We start from the raw sequence: 24,500 nt of genomic DNA on the forward strand, positions 1-24,500 counted from the left end.
CAGAGGAATACAAAGTTGAAAAACAGGATTTATAAAATATAATGGTAAAGTTGATAAGTAATAAGAAAATTGTGATTGTGATTTAGTTGAGACGACTGGCGAGTCTCTACTGTTGTTGATGCCAAAGACTGAAGTTGATTAGTTACATTTTTGGTATATGTACATTCTGAGTGTCTTAAAATTGCCATTAAATTACAAGCATTTTAACCATAGTCGGTAACGAAAGCCAGTCTCATTTTATTTGGAACTCATCGGTTGGATGTATCTTTTCCTCCAGTGTTGGTGTTTACATCGAGACAGGAACACAGTGCTTATCGCTCCAAACGCCCAACACGCTATACACTGAACTACAGAGTTCAGACAATCAATATCCCGTTCAGCAGGTATGAAGATACTAACAAGGGTTTGCGATTTTTTGTTGTTGATATCCAAAATTGTAAGTGTCCGGCTGTTGAATGTTTCATTCCCAAATACAACACTTGGGAATACATCAATTTTGTAATTCACATTAATTTAAAATGAATTTTCTTTAATGACTTTGAGTGATTTTTCATTTGTATTAATTTGCTCACTAATATTTTACATCTAAGTGACAACTGAATGAACTTGAATGTTAAGTAAATCTTCTCTATCGAGTACATCTTATTTATAAGTATTCTCTATTGTTTTTATTCAAGTATGAATTAGTATTAACGTTAAAAAGTTGTAATGTACTAGTCAATTCAGTCTATCTAATTCATATAGGTCCATTCCATAGTAGAAGAATCCCCTAATCATGCAGATAACTGGATCATAGCTCATCTCAAACTACAAAATGAGCTCTTTTGGACTGACTATATTTTCTGTTAATATTTAAGTGCTTTATTGTGTTATTTTGTTGTTCGCTTAGAATATAAGTTTTATAAAGTAAACTGAACATTATTTAATATAAATATGGAATTATATATACATGTATATTACGAGAAACTAAGACAATCATTTGACATGAACCGACCTTGTATTAGAAATACATGTATATATTGTTTAATCAACCCTGTGGTATGAATGAATACATTATAATGTGAATTATTAACGAAAACAATAAGATCTATGCTTACATAAGTTGAATATGCTAGTTACACACACACAAACATGGAACCCTAATGTTCATTAACATATATGTAGTTATCTTATGATAGATTTGTTTCATGTATAAATAAACTCTGAAATATGGTACTATCATTAAATATTTTTAGCATATCGGCATCATATGACAAATATGAAATGATTAACTTTCTGGGGAATAAAAATTTATTGCACTACAAAAATAATTAAAAACGTCTAAAGAATACGTCATTCAGTCAGCTACAACGTAGGACCAGGCATATATATGCATAAAGAATATGTAGTGTTAGAGATTATTGAGTATGTAAGAATGGAAATTCCCTCCAAAGATATACACATATAAATATTTCCACAGTTGAAATCACGAATCAATCTAAGCTAGACTACCAACGAAAACCTGTGAGCACTGAACGGCCGGTTCTCCCTAGTATGGGACTCCTCAGCAGTGTGCATCCACGATCTCGCATACGGGACTCGAACCCAGGACGTTCGGTCTTGTGCAAGGAATCAACCTCTAGACCATCGAGCAGGCATCCAACGGTGTAAACGTCCCCATACTGATAACAATCGTGTGCTCACTAGTGACTAGATTCAAGATGTAACTCCTGGTTTTAATGAGAAGCCGTGACCGGTGGAGTACAATCCTTGTTAGGTGTGAGACAGCTATCCACCTCAAACAATGAATGAAGGGTTGAGCAACCCTTCATAAACATTAACACCGTCAGCTGCCGGCTCAGTGGTCTACAGGTTAAGAGTTCATGCGAGACCACAGGTTCACAGTTTGAGTCCCGCGTATGTGGTGTATGTGTACTGCTGAGGAGTCCCATGCTAGCAAGAAAAGGCCATCCAGTGATTCCAGGTTTTTATTGGTGGTCTAGCTTAGATCGAATCGTGAATTCTACTGTAAAAATACTGCAATCTCCACAAATTCCCATACTGATAAAATATACATAGACTAACACAGACTGACATCACGAAGGCACCAAAGATGACCCAGATTGTCATAAGCTCTTCTGGCTTCCAATATTCGTGAATCGATCTCATCACTCACGCCTCTACCAAAACTTATGCAGCTACCAAAATACACGAACGTTTCGACTACTTCTATCTGCTTACTATCCAGGGTGAGTGCGGGTCCAGGGTCCTGCCAGTCTTGTAGAACCACTTTGTACGTGAAAGGTGCAAATCACATGCTGTACCTACGGACACTGACTGCCAACTGATTAAGCATGGATTGCATGGCTTTGGTATCATCGCACGGTAAGACAATATCATCCGCATACTTAAGGTCGAGAAGTTTTTCTCCGGGCAACAGATCCACACGACCATTATCTACATCAGAGATGTTTCCAGAACGTCGTCGACAGCAAAGTTGAGGAGGAATGGTGCGATTGAGCAATTCTGCCTAACCCCACTGCTTGAATGAAATAATCAGGAGAGGTGGTTGTATGCCCTCACTCTGCCTGAGGTGTTAGCATATAGGGTTTTCAGAATGTTAATAAACTTCTCAGGCACATCCATCTTCAAAAGACAATCCCAGAAAATAGTCCTGTCCAATGAATCGAAGGCAGCCCTAATGTCAAGAAACACTACGACTGTCGGTCTGTAATAAGTATGACAATGCCCTAACAGTTGGCGGAGGGTGAAGATGTGATCAATACATCGTTGACCAGAACGAAAACTAGCCTGCTCCTCGAGAGTCAGTCTCGAGTTTTGAACAATTTACGAAGTATGACGGAAGCCAATAGTTTGGACGCAATCTGAAGAAGACTTATCCTCCCCATAGTTGTTTTAGAAATGACGTGAACCCTTTTTAAAGATAGGAACAACTATTGACTCATTCCATGATATTGGAACACGCTCTAATTGCCAGACCTTTGTAAACAACTCAGTCGGTTCCATAACTATAAAGTTGCCACCATCTTTAAAAAGAGTCAGAGTTAAGTAACTTGGGCCTGGTGATTTGTGGCGCTTCATTAGTTGGAGTTCCTTGCGAACTTCCGTCTCGTTAAGCGGATTAGTCGACACTAGAGATGAAGGACAGGACAATCTGATCGATATTACCGGAGCAGCAGACTAGTTAAACTGCCCCCCAGAAAACTGCTCATCATCCAAGACGTCTGTAGATGTTACTCATAAGCATACCTTCATCTTCACAGATTGTTTCACTCACACCAGACGTCTTGCTGCCAGTGACTCAGATGAGTTAAAAGAGCTCCAGGAAGTTACCAGAAGCATCTGCTGCTCCGAACTCGTTGGCACGCTCCAAATACCAGGTTTCTCGGTCTTTACGCAAGCTTTTCCCAATTTCATTGCGTAAAATCTTCGTTTATGGTCAAAATTGCGGTTACCCAAAGAAGACCGACGTACCTCAATGAGTTGTAAGGAGCCTATAGAAACCCAGTGCTTATAAGAGGGATGTTTCGCGAAGCCGAAAGCGACTTTACTAGCCATTTTCATGGAGTCATGCAATTGCAACTAATGCTCATCTATACTTTTCGGTGGGATGGTAGTTAGTCTTGCACCTAGCTCGGTTTGATATTTAGTTGCAACAGAAGCTGAAACCAATTCGCTGACATCGATCCGTTTAGGACGATGGATCTGTTGGCCACTGAAGCATAAGGTAAGATTAGCGCAAACAAGGGCATGATCAGAGTCTAGATAGGTACTCCAAAAGGAGCGGAAGCCTTATGCACAACCACGCCAGCGACAAATGATCGTGATGTAATCAATCTGAGTCCAGGTATGGGATGAAGAGGGAGGACGGAAAGTAGCACATTGGTAGTTAGTACTAGCCAGAAACAGGTTGTGGTCTGCGCACAGTTGCAGTAGACGGTCAACGTTATCTGACCTGCGACCAACAAGTCCCCATCGGCCACCTAAACGACTCTCTTCTGTGCCTAGATGCCAGACCTGAGCATTCAAGCCGCCGGCTAGTATTACAATATCTGTCGAACTCACTTCCTGTAGATGAACACTCAACTGGTGATAAAACTCATCCTTGATCGCATCCGGGTTACATTCTATCAGAGCCTAGGGGATGACGAAAAGACATCGTTTCTCACACCGATTTCTTCGCACTTTGATCGACCTTTCTTTACGCATTCGCTGGCATAGGAATTATTGTTAAGATGCATATGTTTTGCGTGAATGACTACTTGGTCGAACAGATTATGGGTACATGGACAACTTTCCTGACATCAGTCTAGGTACCAATTAGATTTTTACATGTGACTGAATTCTATTAATAACGAATATTAAACATTAGAAACATGATTATGTTCGATCGAATTCTGTTGGATGTATCAATTGTAATAAACTAAATTGCAAAGATAGGTTCAGGAACGTAATATTGGAACAAACTGTTTGTAGGAAAGGGATAAGCTAGCGAATTAAACATGTTAGTAGATGGTAAATTAGTTAGCCAAATATCATCATTTTGTAAATATAAGTTAGGAAACTGAGTAACAATAAATTTGGCGAAGAAGGTTTATATATAGTGTGTGGTAATGGTAATCACTAATTAAGCATGGCACATGAATGCAAATGCAGATGAGGAATCATAAATTAACAGAAACAGTCTCAGAACATATATCGTTACAAGACATTTTGTTATAAAACAGTGTCACATTTTTAAATCGTTTTGTCCTACAGAATGGTTAGTAATATCAATCATTCTTACATAATACCATGTGATTATCTAGTGTTATGTTCAAAGCTACATTCAGATATTCAGTTTATGTTTGAAATCTTCATACTGTACCATATACACAGCACTTTTTTGATTTATTAGAAATAACAACTGAACTTATAAACTTCAGTATCATATCACTAAGAGCTTAAAAATTGAATTAAAACAAAAGCAAATGACTTTATATAGTGGTTTTCTTTTACCTACCTGAACATCATCAGCCTCTTGTAATGTTCTAATCCGACGTGAAACACATCGTACAAAATCAAATTCAAATCGTGCGGCACAATAGTCTAATTCTAGTAGAGTATGAAATAATTCTGGTGAAATTGTTAGAAATTTTGATGAAGGCAATTTTACTGGTGTCGTGTAAATAACTGAAGCTATGTTAACTTGTACAGATACATTGATTATTTTAGGATTTTCATCACTTATTACAGTTGATTGTTGTTCCAAGGAATTCGAATGACTGAAATCGCTTGGAACAGGCGATGACGATCCGGGTGAATTTATACTATGTGTGTTGAAAAATTCACTGGAATCTCTTTCAACTAAATCTGAAAGAAGAATAGGAATATGATTAAATTTTGTTTAAAATCACTATTAAATTGTGGTATTGCAGTGAACTGAACCAAAAAACAACATAATAATTAATGCAAATTATCGGTTGGTTGAAAGTTTATGTATTAATCAAGGAAAATAAATGAAATTTATCAGACACATAGAGGTTTACGTACCACTATGTTTTGAGCAAGTCTTATTATGAGAAACCCCTGAAATATATCAATTTAATCGTGCTAGCCCTAACTTAGCAGAGTAGCAAATGATTATATTTTTGTGATATCCCAATAAGTAGAAATTTGGATTTATGATGTTTTATGGCTTATATTCAGTTACTTATCTAGTTACCCTGACGAAGAGAGTTACATTGAATCAAGTAACGTCAGAAATCTAAACTTCTGCTCATTGGGATATCACAAAAACATAACTACTCTCTTATTATTAGTTTTCTAGCCAATGCTCAGTTTATTTGAAACTATAGATTCCAGTCTTGGTATTGATACCTTGTAGAGTAACTTCCGAATGAATTATTATTAGCATAAAATTGAGATGACCCTAAACAAAGAGTTTCGGTCACAAGTGACGTAAATAGTGTTAGTAGGAGTACTGGTACTAAAAAAATCAGATGATAATACATCAAAGACAGTTGCACTAGACAACACGAAATTATATAATAATAGTGTAAACAGTATAAACAGTATAATGAACCCCACTACTAAGTCGGCCTGCTTGAATATCTGGGCTACCTGTTTCTCCCATCTAGATATGTCGTCAAGTTATCTGTTTTCTTGTTTATTTTAACACATCATTATGTCTATTGAGCTCACAACCTATTCAGGTGCGTTTATGAAAAGTTTACAACCTTTCTCTGTACGGGTTACAAAAAGGTACAATCAGCGACATCATGATGGCTGGCAATATGCATTGAAACGAATGAACATTATTCAGATGTCGATTACCGAACTCCTAACATTTAACTGGCCATCACTCAATATTTATCCCCAGAATCGATCAAGATATAAGAAAAGGAAACTTGTTAAAATACTTCATACTGAGAATTCTATATTGTACCAAAAATATAATGTTGAATAAAGCTTATAATAATAAAAAAGTCAAAAGTGGTTTTAAGTACAATCAAATAAAAATTAGGAGCAAACATACTGAGATTGTGAAGTGAGTGCCAACACATGAGCATGAATTTAAAGCTTTTATATGCAAAATAGAAGTATTTGCTAAACTCTTATATATTGTCGTTCAGAACAGTTAGTGATTGAAAACTTGAAGCCTAACAAATGTGTGTTGACTAAAGTTAGTACTAATCAGAACAGTGGTATCATAGAAGTTATGACACGATAATGTTATGTTTTACCCATTTTGTTTGCTTATCTATTATTCTATAACATGAAAAAAATAAAACCAATTGTTTCTCTCTAATTGGTATTGGAACTAGTAAGAACAAATAATTGAAATTATATTCTAGAAGTAGTGAATAGAAATAAAGGTTATCTATAAAAACAAAAGATCCAGACTATATATGTAACATATGCCATAAAATTTCGAAGGATATCATATTGGTCTGGATAATGACACGAACAAAAGTTAGATGGCTAGGATACAAGAAAGGCACGAAAGAAATATCAGAATGAAAATAAACCGAGTCAGTAGACAATTACATGAAAAATTCAGGTCTATTTTAAACTATTTAACACAGTCTAGAATTACCATAGAATCTAATGATAAACTATAGTTCCCTAAAGAACGGATACCGATTTTGTGGTAAAATTGTTTAGAGACTGTAAAAATGTGTTCTGTGTAAATGAAGTTATATGGCATGATGTTTTGAAAAGATAAGAAAAACCCAAAAACTGATTACTTCTATTTCCCTGAATATTCTTCCTTTGACAACCTGAAATATTTTTTGTTTTATACGGGATATCATAACTTGATTGAACATCGTCCTGTTCCGTTGAATTCTTTGATGTTTGTTTGTCGAGTTTCAGTTTTCCATCTTCAGTGTGGTTTGAAGACAAGCTATCTAAACACGATTCAATAGTATGGGCAACAAGTGCCTGAACACAACCATGTGTATCTAGAAATTCTGAAGCGCTTGATTTAGCAGGTCTTAGATCACATTCGACATGGAACTGGCTAGGAAATGTTATAAAATAGCATTATTAACATTTAATTGTTCTCAATAAAATCATAAACAAGTAGTATTACCCAGCGGTTAGTAAAAGAATCCAGGACGTAAGTTTTATTGTCATAAAACTGAATACATCTATTGATTACTCTTACTGTAACTTAACTCATTAATTAAGTCATCTTTTCATTGAGTAGGACGGCTAATACCACTAATAATTGGTCGGTAGAATAAAATTAAAATTGCGACTTTCAGGTTGAAACCCCTTAGCCTTAACCACTAAGCTACCGCTTTGTCATAAAATATATTGATTAATAATAATAGTAATAATAATAATAATAATAATAACAATAATAATAATAATAAATATAAATAAATGTAAACAAAATCCACGTGACTTAAAGAACTATAATAAACTAGTTAAGGTGCCCTGTCTTTTGAAACCCTTTTCTTAAAATTTAGTCTCCTTACACAATAATGTAAAAGGATGACTATTCCGTTATTTCGGACCCAAAAGTAAGCTAACAGTTTATGTGTTCATTACTTAAAATTTCTAGAGTTAAAGTGAAGTTATAACGAAATGAATGTATATTGTTTTGCGGAGATATTTCCATTAGCTGTATTCGACCTTATTGAACAGATCAAATGTATGCGCTGTCAAATAATTGTGGCCAAGTTGTATACAAATTAAAGATCAATGATTGTTTCCAGCAGAAGTCTGACTTATTTTTCGAGAGTAAGCCATCTGAGCTGTGATGTTAGATAAATGCTATTCATTTTGATATGGGTTCTTTAGAAAAACCTCAGCTTAAGGACGCTGGTAAGCCTTCTGTTGAAGCAAAATACATCCAAGTTAATCATGGAGGTTGGAAAACGGCTTACCTTGAATTGAAATTAATTACTTTGTTTGCAGCTGATAGCAGGCAGTTTTCAATATTTCGTAAGTCCACGTCTTCAATATACTTGGTTCGAAAAAGACGTTTGTGGCGAGCGTTCGTAGGTAGAGCAGCATTAAGTAGACGAAACGTGACTGAGCCTACTTCACGTCTAACAGACTCAACAGCTCGCATTACGACCTGATCAACAAAACAAAAAAAACACTACCATATGAATAAAATACCGAGATAGGTTTTATGTTACTGATACTTACTCATATCAACCCAGAATTGCAAATTTATATCACAATACAAAAATGAAGAGATCTATCAGTGAGGATGGTAACTTGGCATGCCAAATGCATAATTAGAACAGTTTTACAAAAAGATTGACCAAATCTCAATCCTTGCACATAACACCAGCACTATTTATTTGGTGCTTCTATTGCATACTAGGCAGACCCGGTCGGGTATCCGTAATTTACAAAATATGAGGAGAACGGAATTGACGCAGATTAGCAAACAACTTCAAATGTCCTTAGGCATGCAAGTTAATTAATTTCCAGTTTAACAACGCAGCAAGACGATGAAATAGAACACCGGAACAAAGAGTTCAAATAATGATTTCGAAATCTCATCACAATCACATCACGTTGGTCACACAACCAAATGAACTTTGTGAAAGCCAGGGTGTGGAGAATGACTATTGCAAATTTAAAGTACCATAGATAGCATCCAGTGGGACAAAAGGGCGATAACGTTTTGTTATTTGGCTGATCCATGGAACAAGTTTAATATCCGCAACTAACATGAGAATATTATCACATAAATCTAGGAAAACCCAATCGCCTTTACACACGTTAGTCCAAAAACCTTTTATAAGTTTACAAGGTTAACGTACTGCATACTGTGTATCATCTTCGTTAAGTCCTACCAACTGTAGTTCACACATTTGTGCTTTAATAGCAACCAAGTAGAAATCAACGAGGACATCATATTTCATTGCTAAAGTAACGCAGAAGTTGAAAATCGAGCCTAATATCCAATATCTTTGGCATGAGCTTGCATGAACCGATTGATATCTTTACCTCGCTTCTTGTTGTTGTTTCAGTACGGTTCCAAGTATTTTTTTATGTTCAATGAGTGGTAGTCTAGCAACTCGACTGTACTAATTCTAGTCACTTCCTTATTTATTTGTGTGTGCATCTCGTGGTAGTAAGATTTCCGGATACCAGCAGCTGTCATAATGCCAGGTAGGAGGTTGACTGGTTGTAATGTGACCACAGTAATGGCAATTTGAGTGCTTAGAAAAGACGACTATCTCAAGAATAACAAATAAGTCAATGTATTGGTAATGTGTAAGAAGATGGAATTGAAAAAAGCTATACACTGTGAGGGCTATGAACACTTCGGCTGATAGAGCATTCTAAATAAGTGGAGTCCATAATGGGAAAAAGTGAGATCGTACCTGGGTGTTAGCTCTTTGATGTGCAATCCTTCAAGGTGATGGTGTTCAGGTAGGAAGTTCTTGTTGGGATGATTTGGTGTACTTAATATGTAGTATGCCATTATCAAATCACCTCTTATTCTCCAATTAATCAGTGATAGTAATCCCAGGTGGTGAACTCGGTATTCGCAAAATTTATCTCATACCTATCATCCATTCGGTCGCTCGTCTCTGTACTTGGTCTGAAAGATTTGTATCTCTTTTGAGGAGAGGGAGTGAAACAACATTGTGCGCTTCACAATAGGACCATGAGTACTCTTTAACGAGAGTTAAGAACAACTCTGAAGTGATTTCATCTGGTTTTCTACTCATAAAGTAGAAAGTTGAGTTTATCTTTTATGCATCTTTCATGTAGTTTGAGTTGTCGTTTAGACTCTCTGAGATTACTAGCTTGAGATCATGCTCTAAGGAGACAATCGGGAGCGGATTTCTGTAGAGGATGTAATTGTATTATGTTCAGTGAGTCAAAATCTTCACGAGAGAACATTTCGACAGGTTACGTATTAACCCACTGTCTACTGTTCACTCCTCTGTTGTCGTAAGGTCCTTTCGAAGCTTGAATAGTTCTTTTTCGCCTTTTGTGGGCCTTCAGGTCTCTGCTCCGGTTATGTCCTGATGCCCTACGAATATATCACGTGACTAAACCGCCAATTTGGGACATCCGCTTATATGGTCAGACAAATGACGCATAAGCCAGTACAAGCAGCTCAGTCAACTCTGAATTTTTATTGGTCCTCTGAGATAGTAACTTCTCGTTGACCCAACCGGTCCAGCCCAGGACATCAATGTAAGCCTCCTCCATATGAATTCTGTATTTCAAATATACGCAGTTCATATACAAGCATATCAGACCGCATCGCACCATGAAATAGCAAATTACAATCATATGAGATCAGGCCGAGAAGCGGCTGAGTCAAATGGAAGCTTATAATAAGAGGAATATAAATACATGAAATAGTTACTTAGTAGTCATACAATAAGAATATATTTACAATAACAATTCATAAATAAACCGTGCCAGTTACCATTCACGTACTCTTCATCCGGACTTAGCATCAGCGTCTGTATAAATTAGTGCCGTCTAAGTAATTAGATCTTATAGGTCATTAATAATGATCATGACCAGGACTAAATTTAAGATTGTTCCTTCCGAAAATTACGATGTGGAGACCCGTCAGATAGCACTCTATCTGCCTTGGTACTAACATTCTATTTTCCAGGTAGTTATTGAGCTAAGATACAAATGAGTCAGTGAAACCCATATGTGCAACTCTCTCTACGAAAAGTACATACGATAATGTTGTTACAGGAAAACTGAAAATATTTGACCGACTAAGAACTTTTACACCGAATATTAATAATCTAACCGTGTTTTAGATGTAATTGTTTTATTCCACTTCTGAACTTGCATGTTTATATTTTTAACCTTGGTCATTGTTGTTTCCCTCTGTTTTTGATATGGCATTTTGAATGCTCTTCCCTGTGGTTGCTGAATAAACATTGGTGTCTGGGTTAAAACTTGGTGCTATCGTTATTTGGGGTCGTAAGTTACGGGTGAATTGATCGACTGTGCTTCATTAACGGACGAGAGCAGAAACTTGGACGTACCAGTGATGTGTCAAAAGTCTTTTTGAAGTCGAGTAATACTGCTTGATCTGGTGCCTGTAGCACACATTCTATGTATGTCTAAAGATGCTCTCGTATGGCCACGTAGTCTGCCCTGGTGTATCAAGGGGGCGGAGCGTACATGCCCCAACAGAGTACTTCAGTTTATTCTCATCGAATATGACTGTACTATGGTCATTACTCTCTGTTGATTCCTGGGTATGATCATCTACTAGAAGTTGATTACTTCTTAGCATTCAATCCCATTTTGAGGATACGGAGTGGCATCGGTTCCAAACAACACGATCACTGAGACCGTTCATATAGTTACTGAAAAGATATACATTCAACATGTGACACTAAGAGTAGGTCAACAATGGTGAACGCAGCAACACTCAATCGAAATGGCATGATCTAGTAATTCAGGCGTGGTCATTCTGTATAACCTCTTGCTTTTTGTATGGAACGTATCACCTTCTTCCCAGCTAAAACTTGTTCGTCAGAGGCGCTAGACATTTTGTTGTTTATTGTCACGATAGGATGAATCACTGTGGAGAATGATTGGACCTGCACGTGAGACCTTACAGACTAGATAGTCACATTGTAGTGAAAGAGAACACCAGTGGCGATAACCAAATGTATTTTAACACGACATCACAGAATGTCGTAACAAAGTCTGTGAACCATACAGTAAATACTCACGTGTAATATCGTATTGTAATGTTGGTTAACACTCAGCGTACTAGCTCGATCGATATTATTAACTAATCATCTATGTTTATGATTAATTATTATGGATCATTAACAGCTTTTAGAAGTATTCACATGCTTCAGTGAAACAGGTTTGCTAAAACCAACCACCAGCAAATATGACCCTCAAATTACATAAATGCACATAGGCTAGCAATAACTGTAAGCGAGGACTGAATAGTTCTCTGGATCTAATTTCTCATCATATTTCTTCACTTGACATCTTAATCCATTTTGAACTATGAACTATCCCTTAGTATTTTTCCGTAGACCAGTGTCTGCCTAATTTCCAGTTTCGGAGTTCCATTGCCAAACAACAAAGACAATAATCCTAAAACTTATGGTGAGTTTAAGTTGTGAAACTTCCTCAATATTCAGCTCATTTTAGATAGTTCATACAGTAATGGCCACATATCTAACTGGACTCTTGGATTTATACTGAATCGACCGAATGGCAAAAGGTTAACATCATAACGCACCGAGGATTTAGTTGCAGTATTGCATGTGTACCCGGTTCATTTTTTATCTGTAATATTTCACAAATGGCTTATCATACGTGAAATCTATTGGATTATCTTAATTTCGAAAATGATCCAGGAAGTTTGACTACTGACCATGTTTCTGATACTTCTTAACGTGTATATGTTTTAGCTTAGACCAAATAAATTTATTTCATATGAACCACTCTCAATGACAACATACTACTGTGAGAAAGTGTGTTGCTTTTAATTGAACGACATCAGAATCAAGATAAATTTGAAACTCCTTAGTTTTGATTACCATTATTACATATTTGTGAATGTTACTAAGCAAACTACAGCAACCACTTAATAAATTTCTATATTATACCCACTGTGTTCTTAACTCTAGTTCCATAAGTCATGTCCAAACTTTTAAATTTTTTCTGTCAAGTTTTTTATATTTTATACTCTTTCTCATAGTACATGTTAGCTTGGCCTGTACAGGTGTTGCATCATGTCATTTCTATGCCATTTAAATTTAACAATTACTTGAACCGCCCCCAACATTTTCCATCAAACACATCATGGTCATTATCTTTGGTGTATTCGTGTTCATGAATTAGGCTATCATATCAGTTGCCTATAAAGACGCTTAACATAGTTAAGATGATGAAGTCACCTCATTGAAATATTATCGTACTGCACTGATATAATATCCAAACCATCAGGTAGTTGTTAGTTAAACAAGCGTTCAAGATAAAAATTCTGAAATCTGCTAACAAAATTAACATTTATTGAATGAATATTTCTGGACCGTAACTTGTAGGCAGTCAAATAATGACAAATCAACTTCTCAGTTAGATCTACTGTTACAGCAGTAACAACACCGAAGTAGACCATATTTCTACATTCTTCAGACCGAATTCTACAATGTCATTGAGCCCTAAGCAGATCATCTGTCAGTCGGGTAACTAAATATCGAAGAGTTAACCGATCCTCGTCAAAATCAGGGACGATCAAACGTGTATCAATTAACCGAACACCACGGATTGGCCCATGCAGCGATGTATCTCTTCTCTCCAATAGACTCCGTTACATGGAGTTAAGGGTGCTGTTTACTCATATTTTTTGCTCACTTGTCTTCAACGGACGATATTCTACGTATATTCAAAATTATTGTGACTAGCTAGTGGATACTAGATGAAGCTGCTGAGGAGTCCTACAATAGGACTAAACGGCCATCCAGTGCTTCCAGGCTTTCGATCGTGGTCTAGCTTCAATTTACCCATGATCTCAACTATTGAAATTACTACAATCTCCACAAGACCCCTTCTGATACTAATCTAAAATTAAACTAAAATGTCTACAATTATTTAATCATCTGAACTAGAATTCATCAAAATTCTGTCAAGAATTCGTTGTGTATACTTAGGTAAAATGAACCATAATCGTAAAATCCTCATTTCATATTCATAGAATGTGTTGCTTTTCTGTTGACTTATGATAACCTATTTTGTGTTGCAAATTATCATATAAACTACTGTTTTCAACCTTAGCAATATCTAGAGTATACTATTATAAACAATTTGAATCATATTAAAGTAATAGTATACTCTTTTGAATTGATGATAGTAATACATGCATTAATATGGTCTATATCATCCAAATTTAGAAATTAAAATGTATAATGTTAATCATGATGTAAACTGTTTACTACGTGAACGTATATTGGCCTATGAAATTCGGTGGTACATTCACCGATTGTTTTAGTCACAGTGGATTGGTTTGAAAGTTCATTGTCTACTAACATTGATTTTTTATAATTGTCCAAGATATTATCTTTTTCGATCATATCTTTATTATCTTTATATTCTTTATTCATTTCAATTTCACTAGTATCTTTTATTAAAACTTGTCCAATAAAATATGATTTAATTGTTTTCATACATTTTTTTACAGTTTGAATTGATTGGATTGTATCAGTTGTATTAATTGTAGAGCTATCCAGTTTTTCCATTACAATTGGTGTATAGATATATCCATCTTTATTAATATCAATACTAATTGGTCCTTCTGATTGATAATTCAATTCATGATTAAAAGATATAATTTCATATTCATCATTATTTTGTGAAAATGTACCCATTAAGTTCCTATGATTAATTTGATCATGTCTATTATATTCCTCATTGAAATCAATTCCTCTATAAATGTGTTTAGTTTTATCTAGATCAAATGGATTATGACCTGATTGCAACTGAAACTTTTCATGGTTTGTTTGGTCAAATTGAACATTATTTAAGGATAAATATTCTTCTTTGTCATGATTGATTTCTGAACAAGTAGTTGGATCATGCTTTGTAAAATCTATCATTTTACTGTTATTCATAGAGATAATAGGAATTTTTTCTGATAATTTCATTATTTCGTAATATTTATTCTTATTTTTCATAGTTCTCCACTTGGATACCTCGAATTTTACACTTAAATGTTTGTCTATATCATTAACTTCATTTTCTTGGTGTTGCAGTTTGTTCAAGTGTTCACAATTCATATTACATTGTACATATACATTGTGTTTTAATTGATTTAAATAACTTTGAACATTATCAATTAATGGTGTAAAGTTTGATTGTGATTGACCATTATTTATATTGGATGACTGAATCATTAGGACAGAATCTATTTCAAATTTATCAATTGGAGATGTTAAACAACTGATTGAATCTTGAATGTTAGTAGTATTATGTTTTTCTTGAAATTTTTGTTTATTATTCGAAATAGATTTAGTATGAAGTGAATCAATTGATGTTGTGGATAGAGATGAATCATTTTGTAGTAAATTTGGATATTCTAGTGTTTTAAAATATTCTATTGTACAACTATTGTTTAAGTCGCTAAGTATCGTTTTATTCGAATTTTCACTCATGTTGTCCTTTAGACTTTCATCAAATTGTTTATCACATTGAAGAAATAGTTTGTAATCATTTGCTTCTTTATACTCACATGAATTATCATTGTTATTTAAAGTATCATAAGGTTCCTCTCCTTCCACGGTATTGTTTACCTTAAGTTTATTTTGTTCCAATTTGAAACTTTGTGATTCATTATTTATAATATCTGTAATAATGAAAACACAAGAAATATTTCTGAAACATTTGTGAATAATATTAGTTAAATTAAGCAAAGTTGGATGGTGGCTAGAAGTGAAATTCAGGACTTATGTTTCATTCTACTTATGAATTCACCAGTTGGATGTACCTGAGTTAAAGTATTGTTGTTCTAGTGTGTTTTACCAACAAAATAGTCTATTCAGTCAATAAATTTCTATCGTTAATTATGTGAAAGAATATTTATTCTAACAACTTGAATTCATAAATAGTTTCAGTATTTTGTGTTGAATCAACCAGTAAGCATTAACTCGACATTCATATTAAAATCTCGTAATAAATATATGTATATATAAATAAGAACTTTCGCCTAAATTTGATCGAATAGTTTCACAGTATTTGGGTGCCGAGTTGATGTCAGACATTAAAGAGGGAGAATGTATTTGTAAAATCTCAGCGTATGAATTTTGAAGTAAATCCAACGTTTCGTCTAGCAAACTGGTCCAAGCTATTTCAAGGAAATATAATCAAACATCAAAATTATCGAATATAAATAGGTACATGGTTTTCCGGTTCACTGTATACTGAATAGGTCATCCAATCAACATTATCAATGTTTAAAGTAGGTATTTACATTAGTATGTAAGAGACATGTGGCGTGAAACGAAAAGTGTTAAGATAGCAGATTGTGTGTATACGTAAGTGAGAAGAAATTTCATTCACTATATATTGTCTCTGGTCGGTGAATTTTAAGGAAACATACAATTTATGCAATTTATATGTATGATATGAATCAAAAATGTCACAGCATACATAAAATGAACATAAATAAACATGATAAACGAATGAATTCAAAGAGGAAGAGTGTATTTGCAAATGAATGTTTAGGTTATTTTAATATTCCAGTTATTTGTTTAACATATTCAGATAAAATAACTGAATAGAATCGTTGAATGTAATTTCTGTTATTCAGATAATATGAGATAGACTAAATGGAATAAGGAGTTTAGGTCTACCTATTAATTATTAGTTGCCATGGCACAGCTAATTGTATTCCATTTCTCACATTAATACTGTTTGGATTTTTCCCATATGTGTAGGGCTTCAGCTGTTGGTCGGTCTTTGTAAGAACTAAACCCTTTCCGAAAGATTCTTGTGCCATCGAAATCAATTGTATGACTCGATTCTATCGAATGTAATGCTATCGCTGATTTATTCTCGAATTTTCTTACATCATCTGAGGTTTTAGGAACGGGCTTTAAGCATAGTTTGTGTTCTTTCATCCTCACATTCGATTGCCTTGATATTTCACCTACATACATTGCATTACAATCACTACATTTGATTTCATAAACACAACCCTCCTGTTCCTCCTTGTGTATTGGATCTTTGATTCTTATTGCTAAGCTACATCTTTGGGTTAGATTGTAAAAGTGATCTTGTATATATGAATATATAGTTATTTGAGAAGTTATTCATGTACCTCTTCTCTTATATATTTAACGACCACTTCTCAATGATAATCGCTTCCATTGTATAACAAACACTCTTCTTCTAACAAGTGATAAGTATATGAATTTTATATTGTGCTTCAGTTTTTAGTATAAAAAGATTTCTAAAGGAGGTTTATCTTTTATACTGAGTGCAAAACTTAAAATTTTCAAGGTAATTTATCAATTTGAAAATTAATTTATACATGACAACAATTATGCGAAACATTCTTAGTTTTACATTGATTCAGATGATCATATCAATTTTGTGCACTTTTCAAATGTATTTAAAAGAATGAATCAATTTATAAACTCAATCTATGTAGACTTACGTTCTTCATTATCATCGTCTTCAACTTTATCTAGATAATCTTCATCGTAATAGAAACTTTCGACTTGATAACTTTTTATGGTTTGATCAATTGAATGAACCCATTTTTCATCAATAATATCATTACTATTGTCTTCTGAATTACGTGTGAACTGTTTAAAGGATTGGCAAGATTGATGTAGTTTTGATTTGCCAGTTTCAAAAAGTTTCTTTGTAATTTTACTATGGATATTAATTCCTGTAGAAGGTATACTAGATCCATTTCCCATTTTCTTATTCTTTATAAATACGTACTATTAAACTGCCTTACACATAAATTTTATTGAACAAATGAGTGTATATGTACTATACTCGTTGACAATGTAAACTGGACCACAATTTGTCAAACAATTTATTGGATTGACCAATCGTCTGAATATGTTTGTTAAACTGCATGAACCATTTCAGGAATGCAGGGATATATATGTATCTGCATATGTATATGTGATCAGAAATAAGTCTCCTATTATTATTACTACGTATATTATGCAAATTTATTCATATTGTAACTGGCTAATTGCATTGAATTGAACCATGGTAAAGGTTGGTGGGTAACAAGTAACGAAAACTTATCTCAACATTGTCATATTCTGAATAAGGGATAATAAGTATTTGGAATAATAAATATTAGAAAGTTAGCATAACAGATCATATTTTTAGAACTCTAGTAAGAGATGTTCATTTAAAAATACTAATTAGTGTGGTCAATGTTTATTTTTGTCAGTGATGACGTGACTACTTCATCCAAATTCACTTAGAGATTTACGTATTAAAACCATTAATTTTTAATCAGTTAACTTTTAAACGTCTGAAGACACTTAAACTTAGGGTATAAGAATTATAAACAAGATTTTCATCAGTACTATGCATACCCAACGTATAAAATAAAAGTTATTGAGAAGAATTGAAGTTGTATATATAAATGTCATGTAATGGAAATATGAAGAGTTTAACAAAATTACATTATTTCGACCAGGTTAGTGATTAATTTATAAATTAATTAGTTATGTAAGAAACGTCGATGAGTCCCGTTTTTTTCCTATTTGCTACTCGTTGTATGGATATACCTAAATACCGTTGCTGATGTTCACTGTGAGACTCGAACCCAGAACTTCAAGCTCCAAACACTAACAATGACTCTTTTTCAGTGTTGTTTTCTCGTTGTCTTCATCCATTACAGATGATTACAGAATATTCCTCTATCGGTTGCTCATTCAGTAAGCATCTTAAACCATTGTCAGTCTAATTTGAGGTTTGACAACATAATCATGCATGAAAATCATCAGTATAAGCAGTTGAGCAAGTCTCCTGCAAACTGAAAACACTGTCGCATTTACCTCATCACTGACTAAGGTCCAAGCCATTATCGTATACATAAGTTCTGAGTTGTGCTCCCCTTGGTTACCACTTATGTTCTTTCTGATAATCATATGAGAATCACTCACTGTAAAGATTTATTTAGCCGGAGGCATCGTGCAACACTACATCACCCATGTTTGTGGCACACGGGCTTTGTCGATTTCAACAATTTTTAATCACTCTATTTCGAACAAGTTGTTTTTTTACTTATGCGAAACTCGGTACTTGCAACTAACTTGCATGCTACATCAGCCGGTAGATATGAATACAAATAACATTGAGTCTAGAGCATCTACCTCACGAATACACTCATGTTTAACGAATTGCTTTTAGCTATCCGTCCAAAATGCACAAAATTACCACTATTTTTACTTAAAAGAATCTTTGAAAACCATTCATATGTATAAGTATCATTACTAAGTTCTATCACGGTTAAGTAATAATGATGTCGAGAAAATCTCCGAGTAACGAAATAAACCGTATCAAACCTAAAAAAAACTAACTGAAACACTAATTGGAATTTTTCATCTCCATGGTTATACTTTTGTTTTCTCAGTCGGTCTACTAATGCAGATGCAAATAAAAATCAACTTGTACGGATATCATACGAATATGAACGTTAACTGACTACCTAATCAATACTAAAAATAATACCAATATCAACACTTCTATAACACTGATCATTCTACAATTTCTAGGCACAAATTACTTATACCGCCTACAACTTGAGCCATTAACCAAGTGTTTAACTATGCATTTTAATGAGACTTATTAAAATAACAGGAAATCATTCTTAATCATTATAATTCCACTTTGCTCAAATCCTAAATAATGACGTGAATTTCTAGTTTCCGCGTGCTAAGAATAAAACCAAACATTTTGAAATTACTATATGCATTTCTCGACCAGTTGCTGCCTCCTTTTTCTGATTTACCTTTCAGCTTATCTATACCCGGAGGATTCTTGTTATTCTTTTGGTAACCTTCAACACGCGACAATCCCACTCAATTCGGTGGCAAATCAACGTCACGTTGATTCTGGTGGGAGAGTAGTGTAGTGGCATTGGACCTTAACCACGCAACCTTTGAAGCCAAGCATATAATAACCGAAAAGTCTTTTATTCAACAATCAAGACAAAGAGGAGGTTAACTATAGAGAACACGAGAACAATAATTTAATCAATCAGATGGCATGACTCGGCCTTGCAGGCGTAGTCATTTTTGTGTAACTTATCTCCTTTATTAATATTAAAAATATTGTTCTATCTCTGATCTAACTGTCTTCTCCATTATATATTGGTGATTTTTATGATAAGTCAGTGTAGACAATGATGTGACCTCCACGTAAGATCCTATAGATTAGGTAGTCACATGTCTATTATTAGAGCAGTAATAATAACGAAGTATACCAAAATTCTACATGTGTAACTGTCTTCCTTTACGAATCGTTTTTAAGACGAGTAAAGTAATAGAATTAGGAACTAAATTTGCGAAGCTGTGACATTAGCACCATCGGTTGCTAGTAAACACTGAAAGACTTCTTAGATAGTAGAGAGTTTGCTCAGCGAATTCAGAAGTATGTATTTCCTCCATCTAGTTACACCAGGCTGTGCCATCAGCGGGCTTTTCAGTTTTCCGTGGAATCGTTCGACTACTCCATTGTCTGCTAAATGACATGCTGTTGTATTGAGGTGATGGGTGTGGAAAATGAGTGTAAATTCACTAGAGAGGTTCGATTGAACTGTAAACCTCTGACGAAAGTAACCGTAGAAGGTACATCTCTCCAGGGATACGGCAGCAATATTTTCTGTTGAGATGTCTTTTACCGGGAACTCCATTGGCCGCCTGACAAAACAGTCTTCTACAGTAAAGATGTAAGTAAGACCGTCATATGAAACCAAAGAACCAACTAAATCGAAAGGAATATGCTGAAAACGAGGACGGGGTATACAGAATATTGGCGATGATGTAATTATTGACTTAGGAAATTCGCTGCACCGACATTTAAAGCAGTTTCTGGTTCACTGCTTTCAATCCGAGTTAATTTTCGCCAAAAAAATCATACTGAGGCCGGTCTCTCGAGAGAACGGACTCATGAATGAGATAGTGAGTGAAGACGATCAAGAACACTCTTCCTGTACACAAGTAGTGACTCATATTTATCACGAGAACACGACTGGTTTAATAAAAACAATTATTATTATAACCAACTGTACCAGTGCTTGTTTTAATGTGCTTTTGTTTGACTGTACTAATGACAGCTATTTTGTGCTTCCATTCTTATTCTTACACTTCGATTGTAACTTCGCGCGGATTCGGTTACGTTCTGTAACCAAGCTTGTATCCTGGCACGATCTCGGTATCCTTTCGATGCCACGAGATCGCCAGCAAATAAACCTCGACTTGGTCCATTAATTGCCTTCTGATATTTGGCTTCTCGGGGATTTTATGGATCTATTTGGTTACGTCCAACCTTCGCCTTCTGATTTATTTGGCACGTGTTTCTTGGTAGCGGTGTTCATAGTTAACCTCAACTCGACGCCACGCTACAATTGGTGACCCGTATTTTGGAACACGCCTCATCCTCTGGTCAAATCTTCCAAAGAAGCCAATTCGGTGAGTCTATGATTTATCTATCCACGTCTGTCGTATATTTTCATATTTTTAAATATATAATATACTCGACATGACGGATAACGATAAGAATAGTATTGATGTAATAGACTCACATGTATGTGTACCGAATCCTTGTCACTTATTATTCGCGTGACGATGAATTCCACGCTTTATTCGAGAAATTTTCCCCTATTAACTATTCTCCTTGCTGACCCGGCTGCTTGGTACGGAATGCATCCGCGTACGCATTAACGTCTACCTCCCAGCATCAAATGGTTGAGTTGAACGGTTTCATTACAAACTTAAAAGTGCTCTACGAGCACACGAGAACGACAACTGGTACGAAACCTTATCGCTCGTCCTCTTAGGTATTCGAACGAGCTTGAAGGCAGATATACAATGTTCCGCCGCTGAACTGGTATACGGCACGACATTGCGTCTGCCCGGAGAATTCTTTACACCACGGAGCAGACATGATTTCGCTAAATCAGACTACGTCCAACGACTGTCTGCATTTATGCGAACGCTGTCTCCGGTGTCAACTCGAATACAACATCGACAGGTCGCTCTCGAGAGAGAGTTATCTACCTGTTCACATGTTTTTGTACGAGTAGATTCGGTACGCAAACCTTGGCAACAACCTTACGAAGGCCCTTTTCACGTGATCGCTCGTCACGAAACGACCTTCAAGGTTGATCGACATGGCCGCGTCGAGATCGTCAGCATTGATCGTCTCAAACCAGCACACATCGATGACAGTGCCCTATCTGATAACCTGAGATTCAATGCTAGACCTATTAAACCTGGCGGGATCCATAAATCTTCCTCAGGTCCCACGCTAGATGCATCTGAGACCTCATTCTCACGTCCCGGTCAACAGCACGCGTCATCTGCACCGTCTACGGACGAGACGACAGTCTCACGTCCAGATCAGCAGACCACGCCGCCTCTGACCTCGGATGAGATTGCAGGCTCACGGGATACGAACGAGACTGCTGTCTCACGTTCCGGTCGCCGAGTACAGTTACCCGTACGCTTCCGCGACTAGCCGCACAGTTAACAAACGATACGGTGTGGGGTTATTCCTATACTACACGCATGCTACACTCTTCTCTTTTTTGATTTTCTTTTTGTTTCCTGAGCCCACGCCCTCGACCATCTCCGTTTGGTTCCGTCGACTTCAGTCAACTTTGGCGAAAGCTGGATTGGCCACCCACGCTCTTGTCAACGTACTCAGTCGATATATTGGTTTCGAATGCTTGGCTTACGCTTGGTCTCGAACTTTGTCGTTATGGTCGCTTCTGGTTCATCGGCTCAACGTGGTTTCGTCCTTCGTCTGCAGCGTTTCTGGTCCGGACCCCTACGAACGCAATCTTCAGATTCTGGATACAAACCACTCTCGAGTAGCATGCCAACTCAAGCAATACATACAGCACATCGCTCCTGGTACCGTTCTCCGAAAACGACCTTCGTTGGCAACTCGACGATCAACGATCGCTTTCCTGTTCGCCAATTCTTCCGTCCTACAATCGCTCGTCAGCCGATCAGTCCCACGATTTAAACCGCTATTTATCGAAAGTGTAAACCCTTTCTAGCGGGGGCTCCTGTAGTGACTCACATTTATCACGAGAACACGACTGGTTTAATAAAAACAATTATTATTATAACCAACTGTACCAGTGCTTGTTTTAATGTGCTTTTGTTTGACTGTACTAATGACAGCTATTTTGTGCTTCCATTCTTATTCTTACACTTCGATTGTAACTTCGCGCGGATTCGGTTACGTTCTGTAACCAAGCTTGTATCCTGGCACGATCTCGGTATCCTTTCGATGCCACGAGATCGCCAGCAAATAAACCTCGACTTGGTCCATTAATTGCCTTCTGATATTTGGCTTCTCGGGGATTTTATGGATCTATTTGGTTACGTCCAACCTTCGCCTTCTGATTTATTTGGCACGTGTTTCTTGGTAGCGGTGTTCATAGTTAACCTGAACTCGACGCCAGGCTACACCTTATTGACACAAAAAATGTGTTTTCCTGTCGGAGTATTATGAAATTATTGTTTAGGCCAGTGTTAGTACATTTATCTTTGGTACTAGAACAGCGGACCTTATTTCAAATTTGTAGATTTGTCATGATTTGTCTTCCCAACCTATAAGATCTTACTTGGAAGTCTCATAGTTGTTTATACTGGCTCATTTTATCGTGACAACCAACATTATAATGTTTAGGACTTCTGAAAGACATATTTGGTCTAGGGATAGGATAATATGCCTGATATGAATAGGGATTAGTTACACTGAATGATCACGCCTGCGGGGTTGAGCAATCCAACACCGAACAAGGTTTCTCAAATCCAACATAATGACCTTCTCTAGGTGTTATATGTTGAATGCAAATTTTCTCAGCAATTATTGCGCAGCATTAAAGATAGTGTGGTTAGGAACCAATACTGCTACATTATCACAACTTTCAGTAAAATCGGAATGTATTATTGGAACACTGTTTACCCCTAGAATTGAATTCTGTTTACACGCAAAGAGATCAGAATCATCAGCCTGTAAGCTCGCAATGTTCATTAATTCTGCTTCACTGGTGGGGCGAATAGCACCAGTAATGAGAAGTGATAGCCTATTTGCCATAATATTCGATTCAGTTTTTATGAACTGTATGTAGTCGATAACTGGAAAACGTTATGTAATTTTCTCATTTCTCTGGGGGAACAAAGTTCGCTTTTCATAATAAATGTATAAGTCAAAGGTGTGTGATTGGTGAGTATCACGAAATGTCTGCCTTGAAGTAAATGTTAAAAATGTTTAACTGCTAAGTAAATAGCCGATAATTCTCTACTGAAAGTGCT

General features: G+C 35.8%; 1 protein-coding gene across 1 annotated transcript in view; it reads right to left on the bottom strand.

Moving 5' to 3' along the window:
- Positions 1-17,927, bottom strand: part of ZFYVE28 (Lateral signaling target protein 2) — a gene marked incomplete at its 3' end in the record, with an annotated part of 29,346 nt that extends 11,419 nt beyond the window's left edge. Inside the window, exons 1-6 of the mRNA XM_012937019.2 lie at positions 17,627-17,927; positions 14,453-15,814; positions 9,273-9,376; positions 8,379-8,572; positions 7,230-7,504; positions 5,003-5,352 (exon numbers count right to left, since the gene is read on the bottom strand). Of these exons, the coding sequence (XP_012792473.1) occupies positions 5,003-5,352; positions 7,230-7,504; positions 8,379-8,572; positions 9,273-9,376; positions 14,453-15,814; positions 17,627-17,894 (2,553 nt within the window). The 5' untranslated portion in view covers positions 17,895-17,927. The remainder of the gene's footprint in view (positions 1-5,002; positions 5,353-7,229; positions 7,505-8,378; positions 8,573-9,272; positions 9,377-14,452; positions 15,815-17,626) is intronic.
- Positions 17,928-24,500: the final 6,573 nt, after the last annotated feature.

This window comes from Schistosoma haematobium, chromosome 6 (genome assembly GCF_000699445.3).
Source record: "Schistosoma haematobium chromosome 6, whole genome shotgun sequence".
Classification (NCBI taxonomy): domain Eukaryota; kingdom Metazoa; phylum Platyhelminthes; class Trematoda; order Strigeidida; family Schistosomatidae; genus Schistosoma; species Schistosoma haematobium.